The following is a 22,105-nucleotide window of genomic DNA, read 5'->3' as shown; positions in this document are numbered from 1 at the left end:
ATCCCTGCAAACAGGCTTTAGAATTACTGATTCCCTGGGCCTTTTCCACCTGGGTAGAACACAGCTCGCACCAGAGTTACTTCTTTAGATGTTAGTCTTTCTCTTATTGATCTATTTCTAGTTTGGAGATTCACTCCATCCTCAGTTGTGGCATGACATCTGTATGAAAAGTGAGACAAGGATCCAACCCTTGATGGTGCTTTGTATCCACCATCACACTGGATAGTTCCTGGGAGGGTGCGGTTTTGTCTGGTTTGGGGGCTCTTTTTGCATCTGAGTTAGTTTTGCATATGAGAAGTGTCAGGGCAGACTGACTGACAGACATCTAATTCATTCCTAATTCTCCCTGACTTTGGAGACTGAATAATTATCTCCAGGCAAGGATTGTAGTGCTTTCCTACCCTGCACATGGCAAAGGTTTCCCTTACATCTCATCTGAACCTTTTCTCCTGTAATTCAAACCTCTGCTTGTTCTGTCCATCCTGAACAAAGAATGGAGCACCTGAGCAGGGATGGCTCCAAGTGGGCAGTAGGAGAGAGGAGAACAAGCAGAGTCATTTATCCTGAGTTGTAGAGGCTGTGATGGACAAGTTTTACTTCTAAGAGGACTCTTCCTTTTCAGTCTTACCACAGTTATCTCTGAAAGCCAGTGAGTCTTGGCTCCTCGCTGCCATAAAGTGTGATTCCCACCTTTTTTTACCTGGAATTTGAGCTATGATGGCACATAGAGAGAGAGAACTCAGCTGAAGATCCTCCAGAAGGAAATTTGTTTTCTTCATTTTCAGCCTATCCAAGCTCAAGTGGTTTTGGTCTGAACAGTCTGACATATGCCTAATTACAGGGGGCTTGATAAACCAGTGTAGCTGTGAGAGAAAAATACACACAGGGTGGTTCGAAAGAGTCTGTGCTGAGCTGTCCCCCCCTCACATACACACAGAGAATTAAAAACGGTTGCATTTGTATTTATTTACACAATAATGTATACAGCATCTGTAAATCAGCAGTTTTAAATATATGCAAGCCCAATTATGCCTGACACTGCATATTCCTGCACATGGCAAATCTTTTTTATATTGTCTGACCTTCCTAACTGCTCTGTAGGCATCAAGGAGCCCCACACAGTTGGAGGTCATAGGAAGGATTGATGCAAAAAAAGGGAACTTTTGCCAGGTGGGGTATAAGGAAGCTGGGTGTAAAGCGCAGGATCACTGCAGATGTTGCTGGATCACCTTTTATCTCAGGCAATTATTATTCTTTGCTGGCATTTATTCTGACTTACACACATTTTTGCTCCACATGGGTGACCAAAACTGGACATGGTTCTCTAAATGAAGGCCAGTATGTGCATAGAATATTAAATGCAGTTACAAAATACTTCTCTAGACACACCCTGGAATTCAATTTCCTTTTTATACACTGCTGCATCATGTTCTCGCTCTTGGTTATGCTGTGAACAATACAGCCAGTTCATCTATAATTCGAAATCCAGAAGTCATTACCTTCAGAAATGGTTTTTTGCTCTCAAGCTTAAGTGTTTGAATGTGGCCTCTGCACTGTTGCATCTCATCAAGTTTCACTGCTTCATTCTTCAGGATTATCCAGCTGGAGATGCTGAGGACAAGGTAGGGAAGCAATAAAAGTGCAAAGGAAAAAGAACTAAATACATGGCAGGCAAGAGAAAATTGCCTAGAGGGAATTCTGTCAAAAGTAACAAGGCACAGTGGATGGTTGAAAATGAAAGAAAACAGAAAATCGAAATCAAAGGAGCAAGAAGGGTAGATTGAGTTCAGAAAGTTAAAAAAAGGTTAAAATTGCACAGAAACAGCATATTGCATCAAACACTACAGAATTCTCTCTGGTGCACTTCTCTCTGTACAACAAACACAATTCATTTTAGTGAACTGATTGTGGGGTTGGTACAGAGGAACTAGAGAAGAGACAGTGCCTCTTGGACCAGGCCCCTGTTACTTGAGAATGACAAAAATATACACAAAAGACCAGACAGAGTCTGGGAGAAAGAAACAAAGGAATGAGAATGAGCTGAGAGAAGCCCTCCAACACCACTTGCCTGTTTGACTTTGGTCAATAGTATTTTACAGGCTTCAATTTAAAGGGAAAAAGAAGCAGAAATCTGGATGTAATGCACTGGCATCCCATAGCAATCCTAATCCCAGAAATTCATGTCCTTTTTTTTTCTGCTTGAAAACAAGTGCAGATGAAACCATTTTATACAGATGAAAAAGGATTTAAACCCATTTTATTAAAAGGGAAAGCTGAGTTCTTTCAGCCACCTGGCCACAGCAGGGAGGAATTTGGTGTGCTGCCATCCCACCATGCTCCGAGCGAGGGTCTCGCACAGGCAGCAGAAATGTCCCTCTCTGGCAGCATCTGGGCACGTGGATGAAATCCCTGACTGGAAGGAGTGTAAGCACCAAGCTTCACTTGCAGCTCTTCCTCCAGGGTCATTCCTGGGAAGCCTAAGGGAAATTATATAGGCTGGAGGAAAACATTAGCTGGTAGTTTTAAGTAGAGGCATTAGAGGAAAACTGTAAAAAGAGCTTCAACTGTTACACTTAAAAGAAAAAAGACTTGGACCTGATTTTGTTTGAAAGTCTGAAAAAAATTGTTTTTCAGCTACAGACATGGCTGTCTCCATAGACAGCACATGGATCAGTTCTAACCACACCTAGTTTATATTTAGACCCAAGCACCACAACTGAGTGCTTTGTATTTTTTTTTAAAACGAGCCAAAATGCAAAGGCAGGACCTGAAATAATGAATGAAATGTGAGACTGGAACACTCTTGGAACCTGCTTTCCACAACCATGGGCAGTTTTTTATGAGCAAATCAGAAAAGAGAAGTTAGAATGAATGATGCCCAGAAATAAGTACACAAATGGGACAATCCAATAGTGACATTTATCCTGTCTCTTGAATAACAAAAAATAGATATATGGAGGGGTGGAATCAATAATCATTGACTCATAACTAAGGGATCATGTTCAGAACAAACACAACAGCTCTTGTGGCTTGTGTAAAAGCATTTGTGCAATGATTACTGTAGTTACGTGTAAAGGTTAATCTGAATTCCTGATTCAATGTCAAAACCCAGTGGGATTAGCACTGTACTACTCATGGCTTCCAGAACAGCCAAGTTTGGCAGAGCTGGAGTGCTGGGGTAATTATAATGATTTACCAAAATATGAATATCGATCTAATATCGATATCCAACTGAAACGGACAAAAACTCTCTAACAGTTTCAAACATACCTCTTTGTCCGTGGTTCTGGCAGGTGCTGGTCTCTCCCTGGAGTGTCAGAGGATCAAGGAGCCCTCTCTCCCCAAAAGTGTGGGGCAGGCGCCCAAGGGGGGTCCCCAGACCCCTGACCCCACAGCCAGATTGAGCAGGGTCCCACCTGGGGCACCAAAATGATTTACCAAAATATGAATATCGATCTAATATCGATATTCAACTGAGACAGACAAAAACTCTCTAACAGTTTAGAGTTAGAAAGTGCATGTTTTATTTGGCACCGGGCACTGTGTGGGATAGCTCCCTAAGACACAGGGCCCCGATACAAGCAAACATGATACCTTTTATTCCCAAAAATTATGAATATCCAAAATACAAATGAATATTCATGACATTAACACCTCCCATTCTCCGCTTCATATGGAAATGAGCTTACATGTCATTAAGCATGCGTAGTGTGTATCCTGAATGGAGTCGGTGGTCTCAAATTGGGTCAGTGGTCCCAAGAAAGATGAAGTAACTCATCTTCCTCATTTTGACCTTTTTGCTTCTCTGAACTTTAACAATCCTAATTACTTTAGTGACCTGTAAGTTTCTTCTTGCGTGACTTTTGGACAGGTTACCACAAAGGGAGGAAATTGGTAATTGTCCTTGTTCCCTACACCAACTTATCAATGTTTCTACTCCTCATTCTAAGCACAGCTAAGCAAACATGCAAATGACAGATCATCAGTTATTTGGTAATCAGTTACTAACATCTAAAACCCTATTTCAGGTCCAGCTCTCCTAACTATTTTAATTAACTCTCACTGGGCCCAAATTCTTTCCTATTCCACCCATTCCAACACAGCTAGCCTATAACTAAAATCTTTATGTTTCTTCTAAATCTATATTTCAATAACCCCAGTGATCTGCACTAATGAAACACAAACCCTGCAGAGAGGTGTCCATTCAAGCACTGGGGTTGGCAGTGGCCATGACACTTCTCTCTGGGCAGTGCAGTGGTATTTATATATCCTGCATCTCACTGTGCTGCAGAAAAGAGGAAAACTGAGAGTATATTGAGGGTTTCCTACTATGATCAGTAGCAGATGGGGATACATGGGATATCTCCCAAAGGGAAAAGCCACGTGTACTGAATCTGCACTGAAGGTCAAATGGAAGGGAGGGATGTGCACACAGAGACTTCCCTTACTGGGAAATAGCCTTCCCCTCTCCTGGCAAAGTCACTGGAGGTGAAAAGATTAGAAAACAAAACATTTGGAAACTGAGCTTCATGAGCAATCCCAGAGAAACCCTTCACCTCAGCCTGAGGGCAGGCTGTATAAAACAACCTGGTTGGGTCCTCCTCCAGCAACAGGAACTGTGCCACAACTGCCAAGTGGAACTTGAGTAAAATATGAATAGATCCAAATGCTGAGGAAAACATATTCCGTGGTGTAGAATCATAAAACCATAGAATCACAGAATAGTTTGGGTTGAAAGAGACCTTAGAGATGATCCAGGTCCACCCCCTGCCATGGGCAAGGACACCTCCCACTAGACCAGGTTGCTCCAAACCCTGTCCAAACTGGCCTTGGACACTTCTAGGAATGGGGCATCCATGTCCCTGCAAAATTAGTAATTCCTTTCATTTTTATTCATATTTGGATGTGCTCAAGAATTTGCTTTTTACAATTGGATTTGAAGAGCATGAAAATTTAATCCCCAAATGGTCTAAGAACTAAGACCAGAACACGACAGGGGAACAGAAACATGCTGTTTTTTCCCTTCTCATGCTTCCAAGGATCCACCTCAACACATAAAGGGCAGACCCCACCCTAACCCAGCTGGAATTGAGCATGTGTTGAGTGTATTTCTAATCTGCAGAGTCACATTTCTACATTAAGGTCTCACTCAACTTTCCGCTTATTTTAATACTGTGAAAAACAAAGGCAGATGTGCTGGGTGGAGATGGCAAAGAGCTGTCCAGGGGGGCATGGGAAAGGGGATTGAGGAGTTCAGGTATCCACCCAAACACCAAAAGCTCTCTGCAAGGTCTGGCCCTGTCATTTTTCTCTCAGAGGTGTATGGCAGGTCCACGCCAAAAAGGGACACTGAGATTATCAGCCCAGTCCCCCAGCACTGAGTGAAACTGAAATTCAGTGAGATTCAGGTCAGAATCCAAGCAGAGGCACCAGGTTTCTTCTCTGGGGACACTTTGCTTGCATCAATTTCAATTTAAATTATTTTGTTTGAGGAGGAGGAGCAGCTATTTCTTTGGTTTTCCTCATGTGTTTTCACATCTTTACAGCCCTGAAAAGGCATCTATCTTTGTAGTGCATTCTGTGCAGTCAGTCCTGAGCTGTTGTTAGGAAACTTATAAGGCAGAGGAGCCCCTATGGCTGGGCCAGCAGAGCTCTGCCTGGAGCACTGCTGATTCCCATTTGTCTTAGGGGGATCCATTCCTTTCCCTCCACGTGCCCCTTAACACAGCATTTCCCTTTTTGCTGCTATTCCTTTGCTGAAACCTGATGGTTGAGGTGGGATTGCTCTGCAGACTGGATAGGACGGTTCTAGGTGACCATGGAATTCCCTCAGGAGATCCCCAGTCATCCCATTAACTTCCATGTTTCATTTCCCAAATTTTTCAGTCTCTCACCCTCTAAAAATCTCAACACCTTTCAAGGCAGCAGCTTTTTTCCTTGCATTCCCTTTTTTCCCTGTCCTCTCCTATGGTTTAGTGGGCATGGTGGTGTTTGGTCAAAGGCTGGATTTGGTGATCTTGGAGTTCTTTCCCAGCCTTAATGATTCCAGGATCCTTTCCAAAGCAGAAGCTCAGCAGCCCAGTGTAGGTGAAGATTTACTGAGTGCTCTAAAATGGTTTTCTGTATTTTATAGGTCTTTGTTTGCCTACTTTAACATCTCATTCTTCCAAGCAGCTGTTTTCAGCTCTTTATAAAGATGCCGATTTATTTATGAGTCGGTCTGAAGTTGTCAGAAAATCTGTCTAAGAAAATTTCAACTTGTCCCTTTTGGTGTTCATGGCAGACTTTTCGTATTGGGACGTCTCACACTCTTCACTCTGTTGTGGATGAAGATAAATCTCTGAACAGAGTGAAACCAGCTGTGGTAAGAAATCAGTTCTCCTCACAAGTGTTGAATATAGTCGGGTGCTTCCAGACAAACCGAATTTCCATGAAGACTTAATATGACACCACAAAAAAATTGACTAAAACTAGGAAGAAGTTGTTTCCCACCATATGTCATTTTCCAAATTTACAGTCAGGAAAAATGCTTGTGAAAGGCAACAATTGGGGTAAAGATTAAAATTCCTTATTTACATATTGAATATAATAATCCAAAGCAGAGAGGCAATGGTACAGAAAAGGGTACTGTGATCTCTGTTGACAGTCAACAAACTTTCAAAGTGTCTGCCTTTGTTTTGGTTTTAAATAGAATTCTGTCATTCCCTTGACAATCAAGACCACTGCAACATGTTAACAATTTCCTTACACGACTTGCTAAACTGCAGCTAAAGTTCACTGCTTAAATTTCATCGCTGGGCAAGACTAAGTCTCCAAAAATTTAAAAATCGTATTTTAAAGTTCTCCTCACACATTTTAACATTGAGGAAATGGGAACCCTCTCAAGATTCCACTATTAAAGCTATTTACTTCTAAATTGTTAGGGGCTCAAAAGGAAAATAAACTTTTAAATTTAAGTGCTCAGAAAGAAACAGATGTGAAGATAGCTAGAGGTATGGAAAATAGTTCGATTGCTTTCATCAGCCTTTGATGAGTCCCAGAAGGGAAATAATGGGCAAAATGGAAAAGTAAACCTCTCTTTGGTGCCAGAAAGAGAAAACAAACTTAGGGAAGGGTTTTGCTATACGATGCAAAAGAGGAAACCCAAGATTAATCATAGAATCATGGAATATCCTGAGGTTGGAGGGACTCAGAAGGATCATCCAGTCCAACCCCTGGCCCTGTACAGGACACCCCAACAATCCCACCCTGTGCATCCCTGAGAGTGTTATCCAAACACTCCTCGAGCTCTGGCAGCTTTGGGGCCATGAACACCTTTTTGCTTCACTTCTGATTCCACTTTCTTCCTCCTTCCCTCCTCCATGAACTCAGCCGCTCACACCTCACAGATCCTACTGCTCCAGGGAGCGTTGCTTTTCCAGCCAGTGGGTAGAATTTTGCAGATCAAATGCTTATTCACCAACGTGTGCAATTTCCAGGTTCAAACACTCACCCCAGGCCTGTACAATCCCTACCACCCAAGTGCTTGTGGCTAAAAACCCCCACGTGCACCAGGGTTCAAAACGAGCCAGGTTTACATTTCCACCCCATCCATCATTCAGGTGTTGCTGTTTGAAATGAAGAGATGTCAGCTGTAAAATCTTACTGTTTGCTCCAACTAAATCATATCCATTGGCAATTTTGCTGAGATAAAGACAATGAAGTACAATGAAAACAGCATGCTGGGGTGGAAGCTTGTTTAAACAGTACATTGGGGCATGGCAACGTGGTGTCCATCAGGCAGCTTTGTGACAGCCAACACTCCAGGTGGGCAGCACATGCTGACCTGAACAGCACAGGAATCTTAGGAATCTCACAGAGCATATCCTGTAACGAATGTTACTTAATGTTCCTTAAAAATGTTGCTTAAAAAAGCAAAATCTGCAGCATGAACACCACTATGTGCAAAGCAAAACAGCTTCCAGCTCACCAGCTTGCTCTCTTCACTCCAGCTCAGGCAAAAGAAAGAATTAGAGCCCAAATGTCTCCATCCACCTGCCACAGACAAGCCCTGTGTCACAGAAACATGGAATAGATGGGGTTGGAAGTAACCTTTAAAGGTTATTTAGTCCAACTCCCCTGCCATGAGCAGGGACATCTTCATCTAAACCAGGTTACTTAAAAGACCCCTCCAACCTGACCTCAAATGTTTCCTGGGATGGGGCATCAGGGCCTTCCTGGATAACCTGTGCCAGTGTTTTACCACCCTCACTGTAAAAAATTTCTTTCTTCCCTATAAGCCTAGATCTGAAAAATCAGCAAACTTAAATGTTAAGCAGGCTAAGATTTTTAGGCAATATATTATATTTGACCAACTGTATATTTGGAAAACATAGACAAGCTTTTGGGCACACAAGTAATTATTTATTTATTTTATGACTTGTAAACATATACCTCTAGAATATGAACATCACCAGGGATACTCAGGTTGGTAAAACCAGTTACATGAAAAGAAGTTCTAATTGCGACCTGAACATTATGACCTAAATGGTTATTTACACATGTAGGTGTGTGTTAGGGCAGTCTTTAGGAAGCATCAAGAAATCTCAGGGAGGTTTGGACATCTTTTGTGAAAGGAGATGGGAAAAAGCCAGTAAAAGGGCAACTCTTCCGAAGATAAGAAAAAGATCAGGGTAGGGTCCTGACCTAGCAAATATTTTCACATACTCCCATTATAAATGGACAATTGCCATGGGCAAGGGCTGAGCTTCTGTACAAGAGTTTGCAAGATGAGAGTAGGTAGAGAATTAATACACACATGTCACCTTGATTCTTTACTAAACTGCAATAGCTGAAAATTCAAGCCCACAATTTTACCATCACAACAAAAAATTCTCATGGCAGGACTTGTTCCTTTCGGTTACTGGAATTTCTAGACAAAACAAACAAGAGGCACCTTCTCCTCTAGTAGGTGATTCAGGATCAAATCAAAGGCTCATCACGTCTCACATTACAAAATTTGAATCAACTCGTTCAAAAGAGACTCCTACACACAGCCATGGCTCTGACCTAGCCAGGGTCTGAACTTTCACATCTGCTTTGAATGACTCCAGATGTGCAGCATTTCAAGTCCACACACAGCAGCACTTCCTCCCCAGAGGTTAATCCTCCCCTGTAAAACTCCAGGGTCACACACATCCCTTTCAGTTTCAGCTCATTCGGATATATAAACCACAAAGGATCCAGCATATGCTTCCCTGCAAATCCCAATGGAGCCCAAACAGATCCAGGAATGAATCACGGACTCTCAGAATGGTTTGGGTTGGGGGAGACCTTAAAGCCATCCAGTTCCAACATGGGCAGGGACACCTTCCACTAGCCCAGGCTGCTCCAAGTCCCGTCCAACCTGGCCTTGGACACTTCCAGGGATCCAGGGGCAGCCACAGCTTCTCTGGGCACCCTGTACCAGGGCCTCCCCACCCTCTGAGTAAAGAACTTTTAATCTCCAATCTAAATCTCTCTCTTTTAGTTTTAAACCATTCGGCCTTGTCCTATCACTCTCTGTCTGGGTAAAAAGTTGCTCTCCCTCTTTTTGATAACGGCTGAAGGGGTTCTCATGTCTCCCCGGAGCCTTCTCTTCTCCAGACTGAACCCTCCAAGCTCCCAGCCCAGCTCCAGAGCAGAGGTGAACATCCTCATGGCACAGCTACAGCCACCAGTGGAAGCAGCCTCGATGCCCCCAGCACTGATTTGTTACATGAGCATGGCCTGCAGAACAGACAAGTTTAGCATTGATCCCAAGCACTTGGAATTAGAAGCATTAATACTGATCATCTCCCAGGGAAGAGTGGGTCAGTGGGCTTATAAAAGCAAGTGCAGAACAGACTCAGTGTAGCAGCAGTGACCAGATTGAAACCCTCCCAATGCAGAAACTTTTCATCTTTTAAATCCCCAGTAATGAAGTCATTGCAACCAGATGAATGGCCCAAAACATTTGGTTTCACTCACTCTGTTTACTGCTATGAGTAGCTTTTCACTGACACAAAGCCACCCACAAATCTGGAGGCTGGCAGCTCCCATAATTCTGACACTGAAGATAACTGATGCACATGGAAATATAAATCAGCTTTGAAATACAAGAAAGAACAAGAAAAGGAGTCCAGGCTGGTGACACACACTGTGTACCCTGCAGGGACTGTCATCTCAGGTAAATGGCCACGCTCCACAGCTCAGATGCCTCCGTAAGTATCCTAAATCCCAGGCTTCACCACATCTTGGAAGTTATTCAGTGCATAATCCCAAGGCACATAAACACGTTACAGCATTGGGCCTTTTATAACTCACATGAGTCACGTCTGCGATTTATATGGGATTACAGCAGCCACTCGGAGGTGTAATAAGGTATTACTTCATGATTTATTTTTAAGAGAAGAAAATTAACAGGAAACACAATTTGTGGGCAGCTTTAAATTGTCATTATTTTTCTATGTTTTCTAGCACAAGTTTGTAAACAAGACTTTCTGAGAGAAATTTGATGATGTGATTGAGTTTCTGCCCTTGGCCATACAATAACCATTGTAAAGCTCAGATGGGAGGACCCTCACGTCTTAGGGGGAAATAAACCTTCTGAGGAAAGAATCAGGAAAAAGACCATCTCGGGGAGTTCTGTTTGACTTAGCATTTTTCCACTCCTACAACTACAATCTTAGGTATTGCAGTACGAGAAGCAAAGTGCTGGAAATGAAATAATTGTCAGAGATTTGTTGCTAAAGCTGCACAACCTGACAGAAAACCATTGCTGAGATTCATACCCCTGCATCACTTCTACAGGTTTTCACTGACTTTGGTTTTCATGACAATGGAATTTTTCCTCCCCACGATGGAAAGAAAGAACCTCTTCCTCAGCCTCCTGCTCTGCTACAGCCTGTTCAGAGCTGCTGATTCCCACTTGGTCATTGAGGAGAAGACAGAATGTGACCTGTCCAGCAAAATAGACCTCTCAGATCTTCCACCCATCTCCATAGTAGGTGAGTAAAACTTGCCCTTCGGTGCCAAATTAACAAGATTTGCAGGAAACACTGCTGTTGATTATTCTGGATTATTTGGATAACTTTGCTTAACGCCCTTCATAGGGTGCAGAACTGTCACGGCTGCAGCACCCAAGAATGACAATGTGATAAACCTCAATTTAGAGGAAAGAAAAAAAAAAATCAGACAATTTATTTTAGTTTTACAGGTTTTGCTTCCGCTCCTATCACACTATTAGACTTTATATTGAAGAGAAGTGTTTTTCTGCTAATATGGGCTGTCGTGTTTCTGTTGTTTGGTATCATGCCACAACCTTCCCAAAAGCGTCTCCAAGGAGGCCTCTCGGTGCAGCCGGCACATTGCACACAGCCAGGGATCGCCAGCGAAACAGTCCGACGAAGAAGGAGCAAGAAGAGTTTTCACATAAGGGTTTTCAGGAGAGCTTTAATGCATCCGCACTCGTGTAAGGTCTCAGAGAAGTCCCGGGGCAGAGCAATGGGGGGCCCAGGGTAAGGGAACTGATTGAGAAACTCTGAGGGGGTATCAACGGAGCCAACCAGGGGGGCAGAACTGGAGTACCTGAACAGAACAGAACAGAGCATTCTGGGGGAAGCCTTTCAGTCACCATAAGCTGGAAAAGGACCGAGGACTTATCCCACCATAGGACTCCTTTCGTTCCTTGTCCAGCAGGCCCACCGGCCTCCACAACGGGCAATAATCTTCCTTTGAAAATCTTATGCACATGAGAAAAAAAGAACGCAATGTGAGGGTTTTAAGGGTCTGCTCTCATGGTAGAGAAATCAACAGTATTAACAGGAATTAATATAACCTCAGTTTACCTGGTCTTTAAACAGGGGAAGAAAAGAGCACCGCAAGGGAGAGCCAGGGGTCATTTATTTATCTATCCAAGACAGGACCATGGTTACTGGCAGATGACCACCTGTCCTGTTTGGGAAGAACCTCTTTAGGGTGATGCTTAACTCTTTTCTTTGCAAAATTCTTTCCTCATGTCTGCCTTAGCTCTTTCAGTGTAATTTACAGCAACTTCTCCTTTCAAGAAACTCACAGGTGTTTGGAGATCATCAGCTACAGAACATCCATAACTGTGTCAAAATGCTAATAATTAAAAAAATAAAGCTTCTCTTGTTTAGCTCCTTTCTGCAGGCTTTTACAGCTTTAGTTTAAAGCACTCTGGTTCTTACCTTGTTTCCTGTATTTTCTCCATGCTCTTGCCCAGGAGAAATATCTTTAAGGAGAAACAGTTCCCCACACGTGCATTTTCAAAGAAATCTGAACCTCTGAATCCTGACTTAACTCAGTGTTGTTCAACTGGGAGTTTAGCAAAGCTTATGCTGTTCTGCAGCCTCCCAAGCTGTACCATTTCATGGTCCTTAAGATCCTTGATGCCTTCACTCTCACAATTCCAAAAACATTTTTACCCCAATTAAAATCAGAGATATAAAATACAATGCCTTCAACTGATTTCTCCATCTTCTCACAGAATTGAGCCCATGGCAGATGGGCTGAGGTGTGACACATTTCTCCCCACTGCTTCTTGGAGATGCATAACCCTAACTTATAACAATACAAGATAAATAAATGAAACCCCCCAAACCAGCTCAAAATATTTATTCTTCATTCTACAACTCTACAAATCCTAACAATTAGTAAGTATTCAAAAATATATTGATAGAGGATCCTGGAATAGATAAGGAGCCACCGTTCAGCAGTGGGGATATGGATGTTTTCTATCCCAATCATCCATTACATACAGGTTAGTGCTAATTACAAAACTCACACACACAGAATAAAGGTACCAAAAATACCACAACAGGTTGGGGAGCTGGGAAGTGTCTCACACTTTAACAGTCTTGCTGTGTTAGAGCCCAAGACAAGCCCCAGTCATGGAATTTACATTTTAGTTATAAATATCTAAAAATAGATATGGTTACAAATATATTTAGAAAGCAAAGTTACAAGCACATGAATGAAACACCTTTGCAAGTAACATTATGTAAAACGAGCCTGTGGGTGGAGAGGGAGCAAAGCACTGCAGAATGAAAGGTGCAGAATCACAGATGCAGAGTTTATGCTCAGCATAAATCAGCAGTTCTTGCTCGTGGAAAGCAGCCTACACTTGTTAATTCCTTCCAAAATTATGCATGTAGCACCACATTTTAACAGAAAAAATTATGTAATTCTAAAGATTTTTCCTACTTTTGTCCATGTGACTACTGTGCATGAGCACCCCAGTCTTTTTCAGAGACCTTTAATTTTATTTCTCTGAAATAATTCCTTGTTTGCATCTACCAAACAATGTGTAAAAAATCCCTTCTAAAATACAAATACCAGTTGCTCTTCTGCTTTGTACAAGCAGCAGTGACAGAGTTCAGACACTCTGAATTGAGATGAACATCACTGCAAAAAATGCAGCAATGAGGTGGCAGTACAGGTTATCTGCCTCCTCTCACACAAAAATAGGACTATCTCGGTGAAATAACATTCTGTAAAATTGATTTCATATTTTGCTGTGCTATTCTCATTGAAGATTTAACTAGAAGATCCCAGAAAGTCAGCAGGAAAGAGGCAGAGAACAGGAAATCTTCCCAGGTAGGTGGTTGTTCAGAAAACTTTGTTGGATTAGAACAGTTTGCTACTTCTTTGCTACTTCCCTCAGTGCATTCATTTGCAAGGCTTTTGCTGCCATTCCCTGATTTAAATCATTTATGTACAGTTTAAAGCTCTAAATATTGTAAAAATAGATGCAAAACAATAATGGTGGAAAGAAAATTAGAAGTTGTGGCTGCCCCATCCCTGGCAGTGTTCAAGGCCACATTGAATGGGCCTTGGATCAACCTGGGATAGTAGAAGGTGTCCCTGACCATGGCAAGGGGTGGGATGAGGTGGGCTTTAAAATCCCTTCCCATCCAAACAATTCCATAACTCTGAGTTTCAGAAGTGCACAAGGTGCCTGGGCTCCAGAGATCCCTCCTGGCTCCCAGGCACATGCTGAGCAACCCAAAATTTTCCACCTTTCCAAGTCCCCAGCAGAGAAGCTGCACTCCTTGGGGGGATGAGAGGTCTTTCTCCACTCACTCAGCTGTGTGTGCAGTTAAGGATTCCCATGGATGGAGGACCACCGAGCTCACGAGGTGGAGCACTGCCAAGTCACTCCCCTGCTCTCTCAGTGTCAGAGCTCAGCAAACAAGAGCCTGACAGGGAGTTTTCCCTCATCTGAAAAGCTGGGAGATCCAAACAGAACACCTTAATTGGTTTTACTGATAACTTCACCATCTGTGCACATTTTTGCACCCCTTTCTTCGCTGCTGCCACGCTCCTCCCTACAGACCCTTTTCCAGCACTCCATCCAGTCATGGTCAAAATGAAGTTTGTCATTTTTCTCAGAAGCTTGGTCTCAAGCCACCCTTCCCCATTTCCCAGCCCCCCCACACCTCTGCACTGCTAACGCAGCTCCCACTGCCACAGCCACCTCCTCATCCCCCCAGAACCTCCCTCTGTTCACTCCCCGAGCCACCCTCATTTCACCTGTCTATGAATTCTCCTGGTTTTGTCTTCCAGAAAAAGGCTGAACACAAGGCATCTCTGAAGCCAAGGCCCCCGCCTGCTGCTAACTGTGTGCCAACCTTCAAAACCTGCAAGCCACACTTGAATTCCTGCTGTCACTACTGTGCTTTGTGCAAGTGCCGCATCTTCCAGACGATCTGCAGGTGCCTGATGTTAAACCCCAAGTGCTAAGCCAAGTCGGAAACATGAAAAGGATTCTGTCTCTCATTTGCTTCTCAAGTGGATATTCCAAATTGCCCCATGTGTATAGCAATCAAAATAGAGAGCTCTGAAGCTGGGATTTGCCCCTTTTAAAATTTAATGGACAGTCTTTATTATGGGGTTAATGTTATCACAAGCAGGATGTTATTTCAGGGAGCAAACAACCAGAGAGATTGGCACTGATTAGGTATTTTTAGCAAAAGAGCTGTGTTTTATGATGAATTCTGGATTTCTGCGGGTTTGGGGGTTTATTTGAAGGGTCATATTAATGCTAGCCTGCAGAATTGTCTAACCAGCACCACAAAACCTGCCCCAATGGCACCCAAATGGCCACTGAAACAGGACTGGTTAGGCCAGTGAGGGACTAGAGCTTGGCTTTGCCCACAGGGACATCATCAGCCTCCAGCACAGCCAAAGTATCAGGCTGGAAATGCAGAGTTTGGGGTTAACTCCATTTTCACATATTCAACAAAAATCAGGACAAGAATTTATGTAGGTTATTCCACCTGAAAAGATGGACCCAATGCTATAAGGCCATTTTTCAGTCATTCTCAGCTGTGCATCCACCTTCAGGGGTTTCAGTCATTACCAGACAGTAACTCCCAGGGCTCTGACATACATATATACTTGAACCCTAAATGTATCTGTGCCTTGTAATATAAAAATCAGATTTTTTTTCCCCAGCCATGTCCATAGGAATCAGCTCCTCAGCCCTTCTTCTCCTGCTGCCAAGGACACTGCGTGTATAGAGCTCAAAAGCAGGAAGACATATCTGAGACTTTGAGGAAGAAAGGAAAGATCAGCAAAAGATGAATTTATATCCCACATGTGCATCTTGAAGCAAACCATTCCAAGCAATCAACCCCTTTCTTTGCCCTTTCTTGTTCTTCTCCCAGAACCAACTCCAAGGGTGAATTCAGGCAGGAATGTCCATGTGCTGCAGCAACCAGGGGAAAAAAATACATCACATGCTGTATCAAGCCTTTAAGGCTCAGAAAGAGATGGGTGAAGCTCAAGGCAACAGAAGATTTTTTTTCTCTTGTTCTTGAAGTTCTTTGCCTTAAATTTGAGGTATCCAAGAGGGCACAGGAGGAAAACCTTTCTTGGTTAAACTCCCAGAAGAGCAAGGAGGGAGCAGACCCAGGAAGCATCCCTGACATTGAAGACTTTTTATCTGCCAGACTCCAGCTCTTGCTGTTTACCTCCTCTGTTCTGTACCTACAGTGTCTCTCCCCTGCTCCCATACACTCTTTTTACTTCTGTGCTACTTCCTTGGTTTTGGCATTTTTCCTTTATCCAACTGCTATTCCCAGTCACCACAGGAACACTCCAGGGCTAACCCACATGTCCCATGTTCTCTCCACCTGCCTGCACCAGGGTCTCTTCCAGTGCTCTTTAGCTTTCACAATCAGATTTTTTCCTAACCATGAATTTCTAATCCCAATCAGGAATTTTCTAATCCCCTGTGCAGCTCTCATTGAGAAGACAGTTGTTTCCTGATTTATTTCTAAACACAGCTGAGGGCTACAAAAATCTTCCAGGCAGGAAAAGACGATACAGATGACTCCAAAGGGGCTCAAGCCACATGAAGGGGTGTTTTTAATTCTAAAAATCAGTCTAAAGCCCAGGATTCAAAACTAAGGTCATATATTGACAATAATTTTTGTTCATACTAGATATATATATATAGATAGATGTCAGATTAATCTAATGAAGAGCCCTAATGACAACAGAATGTCATTGTGTTCCTTTTATATGGTACATCAATTGAGATGTCTGATACAAGTTTGAATTCTTGTAAATACACGTAAGTGTGTCTTTTAACCAGATATCTTGGCTCAGGAATCTGTAAGCCACTCAGTCATTATGGAAAAGGAGATGAGAAGGAAGAACAATACATCACAATGGATTTCAGAATGTGGCCCCTTCTTTTACTAGGTAAAGATTTAGGTTCCATCAAATTGTTTCAAAATTCTCATAACTATAACAAACTGTTGTTGATTGATACTAAAAACATATCAATAATCACAGTACTTCTTATATGGAAACAAGATCATTTTCATACCAGGAAGTCCAACTGGTCAGAAAAATCATATTTTACCAGGGCCAAGAGGAGTGGGAGCAGAGGGAAGGGAAGGAAGGAGAGTCAGAAATCCAACAAACAGCTGCTCTCGACTGCAGCTCCCACTCCAGCTTTGCAGAACCTCGGAATGGCTGAGGTCAGCAGGGACCTCTGGAAGCCATCCATCTGGACCTGCTTGCCCAGGACCACGTCTGGGCAGCTTTTGAACATCTCCAAGGGGGGAAACTCTACCACCTCCCTGGGCAACCTGTCCTGGTGCTCGGTCACCCTCACTCACCATTAAAACCAGAAAAGAGAAGTTTCCTAATGTTTGACTCTCTCCAGTATGTCCCTGTCTCTCTTGCACTGGGGAGCCCCAAGCTGGGCCCAGCAGTCCAGTGATGAGCTCCCCAGTGCTGAGCAAGGAGGGATCCCCTCCTCGACCTGCTGGTGACAATGGTCCCATCATGGCCCAGGGCACAGTTCACCTTCTGGTGACCCTTGGTCATCTTGGTGCTCACCAAATGCTTCAGGGCCTTTCCTGTCTCCCAGCTGGGTGTTCCCCAGAGTATCCTGGGGTTGTTCCTCCCCAGGGACAGGACTTTGTGCTCCTCCTTGTTGAGCTGTCCAGCCTGGCTCGGTCCCTCTGGACAGCAGCTCATCCCTCTGGCACATCAGCCACTGCTCCCAGGCCTGTGTGTCCGGACACCTCTGAGGGCTCACTCTGCCCCATCATCCACATCATTAATGGAGATGTAGCACAACATGGGGCTCTCAGACAAGGATATCAAAGTGCCAAGACCCACCCAAGGACCTAAACACATGGCAGCTGACCCAGCCAAGGACAGGATGGCACCTGTAGGCAACAAAGGAAAAGGAAAAAAGCTGCTAATGACAGTAAGGGGACTTTATAATATAGTGTCTATCTGTAGTGTATTTTTAAATTTGATTTATTAGTAAGTCTTATTTGTAACTGGAATTGATTAGAAAGAGGCTTTGCTTTCCTTGCTGTTCATCTATCACACCAAAGAATATATATAATCAAGTACTGAAATTGTTATTAGCCTTAGTGACTTGACTTTTCTGGGTAAAGATCACATTGCATGAGGTATTGACACAGGATACAGAAATCAGTAAAATATGTATACCAAATATTTGCTTCAATGTATTTAATTTGAGCAGTTATTTATACTGAGGGGACGTTTGTAAGCATTGGAGTCCCCCCGGGGTCCCATTTGAAATGTTATCAGCACACAGACGATAAAATATGCACATGACAAAGAGAGAGTATTTAATTTTTATCTGTCACACACCAAAATGTCTCCACTGAAAACTTATTGGAATTCAAGTGTAGAGACAGCGCCAGGAATGCTCTGTGACAGAGTCATTGTGCCCGAGGAGACTAACGGAAATTTTACCCCAATTACAGGTCAGTAGGATGAAACACAGATAAATCACTGTTAGCTTTTCCAAATATCGCCTGTCTTGTGTAAATTTAAAACAGATACTGTATTTTCCTGACTTGATTGCTTATTGTCACACCCAAAGCCCATAAAATCCAAGTTTATCCTGACGGATAAAACAAATGGTAGAATTAACACCTAGACGACTATACCAAACTACCTCCAAACATGTTATAGTTTTCCAAGCTAATCACTCAAATTCTCTGGAGGACCCCAAAAGGAAACCAAACAAACCCTTTAGGAATTTCTGAGAGAAGGAAAGATTTGATGGAAAGTAAAATGACTTTTTCCAAGTTCTCTAGAAGAGTCAGCAGTATCTGTGATGCTCTTTTGGCTGAGGGTGGTGAAAGACGAGGCCCTTTGAGACGAGGACAGTGTTAAACATGTGATGAAATGACTTACTGGAGCAGCAGCAGGAGATTTGTATAACCAAACCGAGGGGCCCAGGAAGAACTTGTGCATGATGTGTCCAGCTGTGACTCAGTGGGAGCTCTATTTTACAGAGTACAAATTACATCCATCCCAGTGCTACAGCAAAGAGGCCTCTCAGAGCACTGTGGGACACACTCCTCATGAGGCACTGCAGCCTCCAGCTCACTCCCTGGGTGGGTGTAGACATGAAATGGCACTCAAGGCCAATGCAAAAAAAAAAAAAAACATTAAATCAAAACATATTTCAACAGAGCGTTTTAAGATGAATTAGACCATTCTATGGCCAGAAGTGGCTCTAGAAACATGCTAAACAGACCAATTCAGCACTCGTCCACATCCAGTGACCTATTTAATTCCAAGACACGGCTCTGAGTTGCACACTCAGGCCCGGAAAAGAAAATAATTAACAATGGACTCTCCTAATGAAGGCAGGAACAATTTTTTTCTGTCTATTCCCAAGCTCTAACCTGCTGCCTTCCTGGACAGTGCTCCCCACACAGTAATCTCCAGAACCCAGCAGGAAACACATGGGATGGCCTGCTGTGGTTACTGCACTCCAAAATCCCAGTTACCCCTGTAATACCTGCAACAGATTTGCCACAGGCACCTCATTTCCAAAACCAAGAGTATCGCTGTCCCGGGCTCTGCCGCTGCTGCGATCTCTCCAAAGCGTCTCCAGAGCGAAGCCGCTCGGCGGGATCAGCCGCGCACCCCCACACGCGGGCGCGCACAAACGCGGGCAGCTTCAGCACATGGGCAAAGAGGCAAAGAGGCAGGAAGGAGCTGGGCACAGATTGCCACAGGAGCAGCTCGTTGCTTCCACACCGTGAAGGATTCCAGGGGCAGAAACCGGGAACAACGGAGAGCCCAGGTTTAAGTGCGGGGGCGGGCGAGCGCCGGGAGCCAGCGCTGTGAGGGCCCGGGGGCGGCGCGGGCGGGACCGGGAATGGGGACCCGTGGGGAGCTCTGGGGGAGCGGCGAGGGCAGAGGCCAAGGGGGGAACCTGGAGCGGAGAACTTCCCAGGACATGAAACGGGTGAGGTAGCGAGGGGTGGAGCGGCCAACAGCCAGCCCGGAACGCAGAGCTGGGGTAGATTACCAGGACAGAACAAAGCGTTCTGGGAGAGGCTTCTCTTCTCACCCTGACCCGACAGAAGCCTCTGGTACGAGGGACTGTCCTACCGAGCACCCGCTCTGTCCCTTGTCCCACAGGCCGACTGGCCACCACACAAGAATGCTCAGCAAGCACCTGCTCATTCCCAGTCTGAAATATAATCTTACATTTTTGTAGTACATTTAATAGTTGGAAAGAAATAATTGCTCCCTGGGCCAGATGCAAACTTGAAGCACCACATGCTTTTCTAACTGTGGGGATGAGAAAGCCACCAGTCACTTTTGACAAACTCCGGCCAAAGGCAATGAGTGAAGTCCCCCAGCCTTATAAAGGCAACATTTGGCAGGTCACAATGCAGTCATAAAACCACAACTGGGGACATCACAGGTGGGCACACAACACAGGCAGTGCTGAATCTTGGCACTCTCTGAACAATTCTTTCCTCTATCTGTACAACCTCCCCTGTTTCAGCTTTCATTTTGCTGGTGTCCAGATTCCAACAGGTATTTTTCAAAGGCATCAGCAGCTCCTGGGATAGCACAAAGAACAGGAATACACACAACAGTCCCACAGTGCATTTCCCTGCTCTTAAAATCACAGAATGATTTGGGTTGGAAGGGACCTTAAAGCCCACCTTGTCCCACCCCCTGCCATGGGCAGCGACACCTTCCACTAGCCCAGGCTGCTCCAAGCCCTGGCCAACCTGGCCTTGGACACTTCCAGGGATCCAGGGACAGCCACAGCTTCTCTGGGCACTCTGTGCCAGGGCCTCCCCACCCTCAGCATAAAATCAAAAATCTTCTATCTAATTTAAATCTACATTCTTTGAGTTTACAACCACCACCCCTTCTCCTGCCACAACAGGCCCTGCTAAAAAGTCGGACCCCATCTTTCGTATAGGCCTCCTTCAAGTATTAAAAGGCCATAATCAGGTCCCCCTGGAGCCTTCTCTTCTCCAGGCTGAACACCCCCAGCTCTCCCAGCCTGCCTCCAGAGCAGAGAGGCTCCTGCCCTTGGAGCATCTTTGTGGCCTCCTCTGGACTCTCTCCAACAGTTCCATGTCCTTGTCCCGTTGTGGCCCCCAGAGCTGGAGGCAGCCCTGCAGGTGGGGTGTGCTGAGAGGGGAGGATAGAGGCAGCGTCCCCTCACCTCCCCGCTGCCCACGCTGTGGGCTGAGCCTGGCACACAGGGGGATTCTGGGCTGCCCAGTGCATGTGGCCACTCACAATGATAGCTCTTAGACCTGTAAGATGGAGTTTCACAGCTAGAAAGGGGTTGGGTGGGATATTCTTCCCCTTCACCAGCAAATTACCCCTGATCTGGGGACAAAGACACCCCAATGTCAGTCTGGCATGATGGGCTAGTTTAAGTTTTTCTTGTCCTTCAGAATGAGAGTAAGTATTTTCTGCCTCTCGCACAGTCACCTCAAGGAGGGCTGGAAGAGGGAAATGAAATCCTGCCCCTTTCCCAACTTCCACAAGAGTCCCAGTGCCCAGTGCTGTCTCGCCACACCAGGAGCACCCATGCAAGGCTGGCACATGTGACATGGGACCTGTAGGACACCATTCCCAGCTGGAGGAGCAGCACCAGGCCAGGGACACGTGGGGCTGCCTGAAAGCACAGTCACCCACTCTCAAAGTGCCCCTCCGAAATCCGTGGGGCCTGCAGATTACCTTCTGAGGTAATACAAAGATTTTATTGTCAAACTTCTCACATGATATGCAGATGGCAAACATATGGTCAAGTCCCTCTCCCAGAAGAAGAAGGAGGCTTTAGTCATTTGTGAAAAAAAGGGTTTTTTCAGTGAAATGAGAAACTATTTCAATTGCTGCATGGCATATGCACACATCTTTCCATCCAGGAAACCCTTTGAGATTAAACCCTGCCTGAAATATGGGAGCCCTAAAATGACTCTAATATTAGTGTCATAACACAATTCACATGTGGCTTTCGTTTAATACAGATAAAGGCAGGAAAAGACTAAATTGCAGAGTCCCTAGTGATCCACTGCAGATCCCTCTGATCTGTGGACACCATCCATTGACTTTAATATACTCTAATATGCTTTAATAACACCTTCATCACTCACTCTCTACATTTTAGCTGATCTATTAGATTTACCTAACAGTGTTCTTGTGGTACTCTCACTATTTTGGGCAGTTTCCTCAGCTAAAATGTCATTTGGGATCTCATATGGGCTCCCCTTCACTCTGCACAGCTCTCTCCAATAGATGAACAACA

The 22,105-nt window shown here is 44.3% G+C and overlaps 1 protein-coding gene across 3 annotated transcripts in view; it reads left to right on the top strand.

Annotated features, from left to right (window-relative positions):
- LOC104683777 (agouti signaling protein) overlaps nucleotides 1-18,255 on the top strand; it is a 39,471-nt gene extending 21,216 nt beyond the window's left edge. For 2 of the 3 annotated variants that reach the window (XM_039563679.1, XM_039563678.1), the window contains exons 2-5: nucleotides 10,810-11,006; nucleotides 13,556-13,617; nucleotides 14,587-14,735; nucleotides 15,478-18,255. In XM_039563679.1, coding sequence (XP_039419613.1) covers nucleotides 10,832-11,006; nucleotides 13,556-13,617; nucleotides 14,587-14,735; nucleotides 15,478-15,577 — 486 coding nt within the window. In that variant the 5' untranslated portion in view covers nucleotides 10,810-10,831 and the 3' untranslated portion in view covers nucleotides 15,578-18,255. Of the gene's footprint in view, nucleotides 1-6,283; nucleotides 6,365-10,809; nucleotides 11,007-13,555; nucleotides 13,618-14,586 lie in introns of all 3 variants that reach the window. The other variant, XM_010390739.4, reaches the window with a different exon arrangement.
- Nucleotides 18,256-22,105: the final 3,850 nt, after the last annotated feature.

Source organism: Corvus cornix, chromosome 20 (genome assembly GCF_000738735.6).
Source record: "Corvus cornix cornix isolate S_Up_H32 chromosome 20, ASM73873v5, whole genome shotgun sequence".
NCBI classification, from domain to species: domain Eukaryota; kingdom Metazoa; phylum Chordata; class Aves; order Passeriformes; family Corvidae; genus Corvus; species Corvus cornix.
This window is presented reverse-complemented; position numbering and strand designations above follow the sequence as displayed.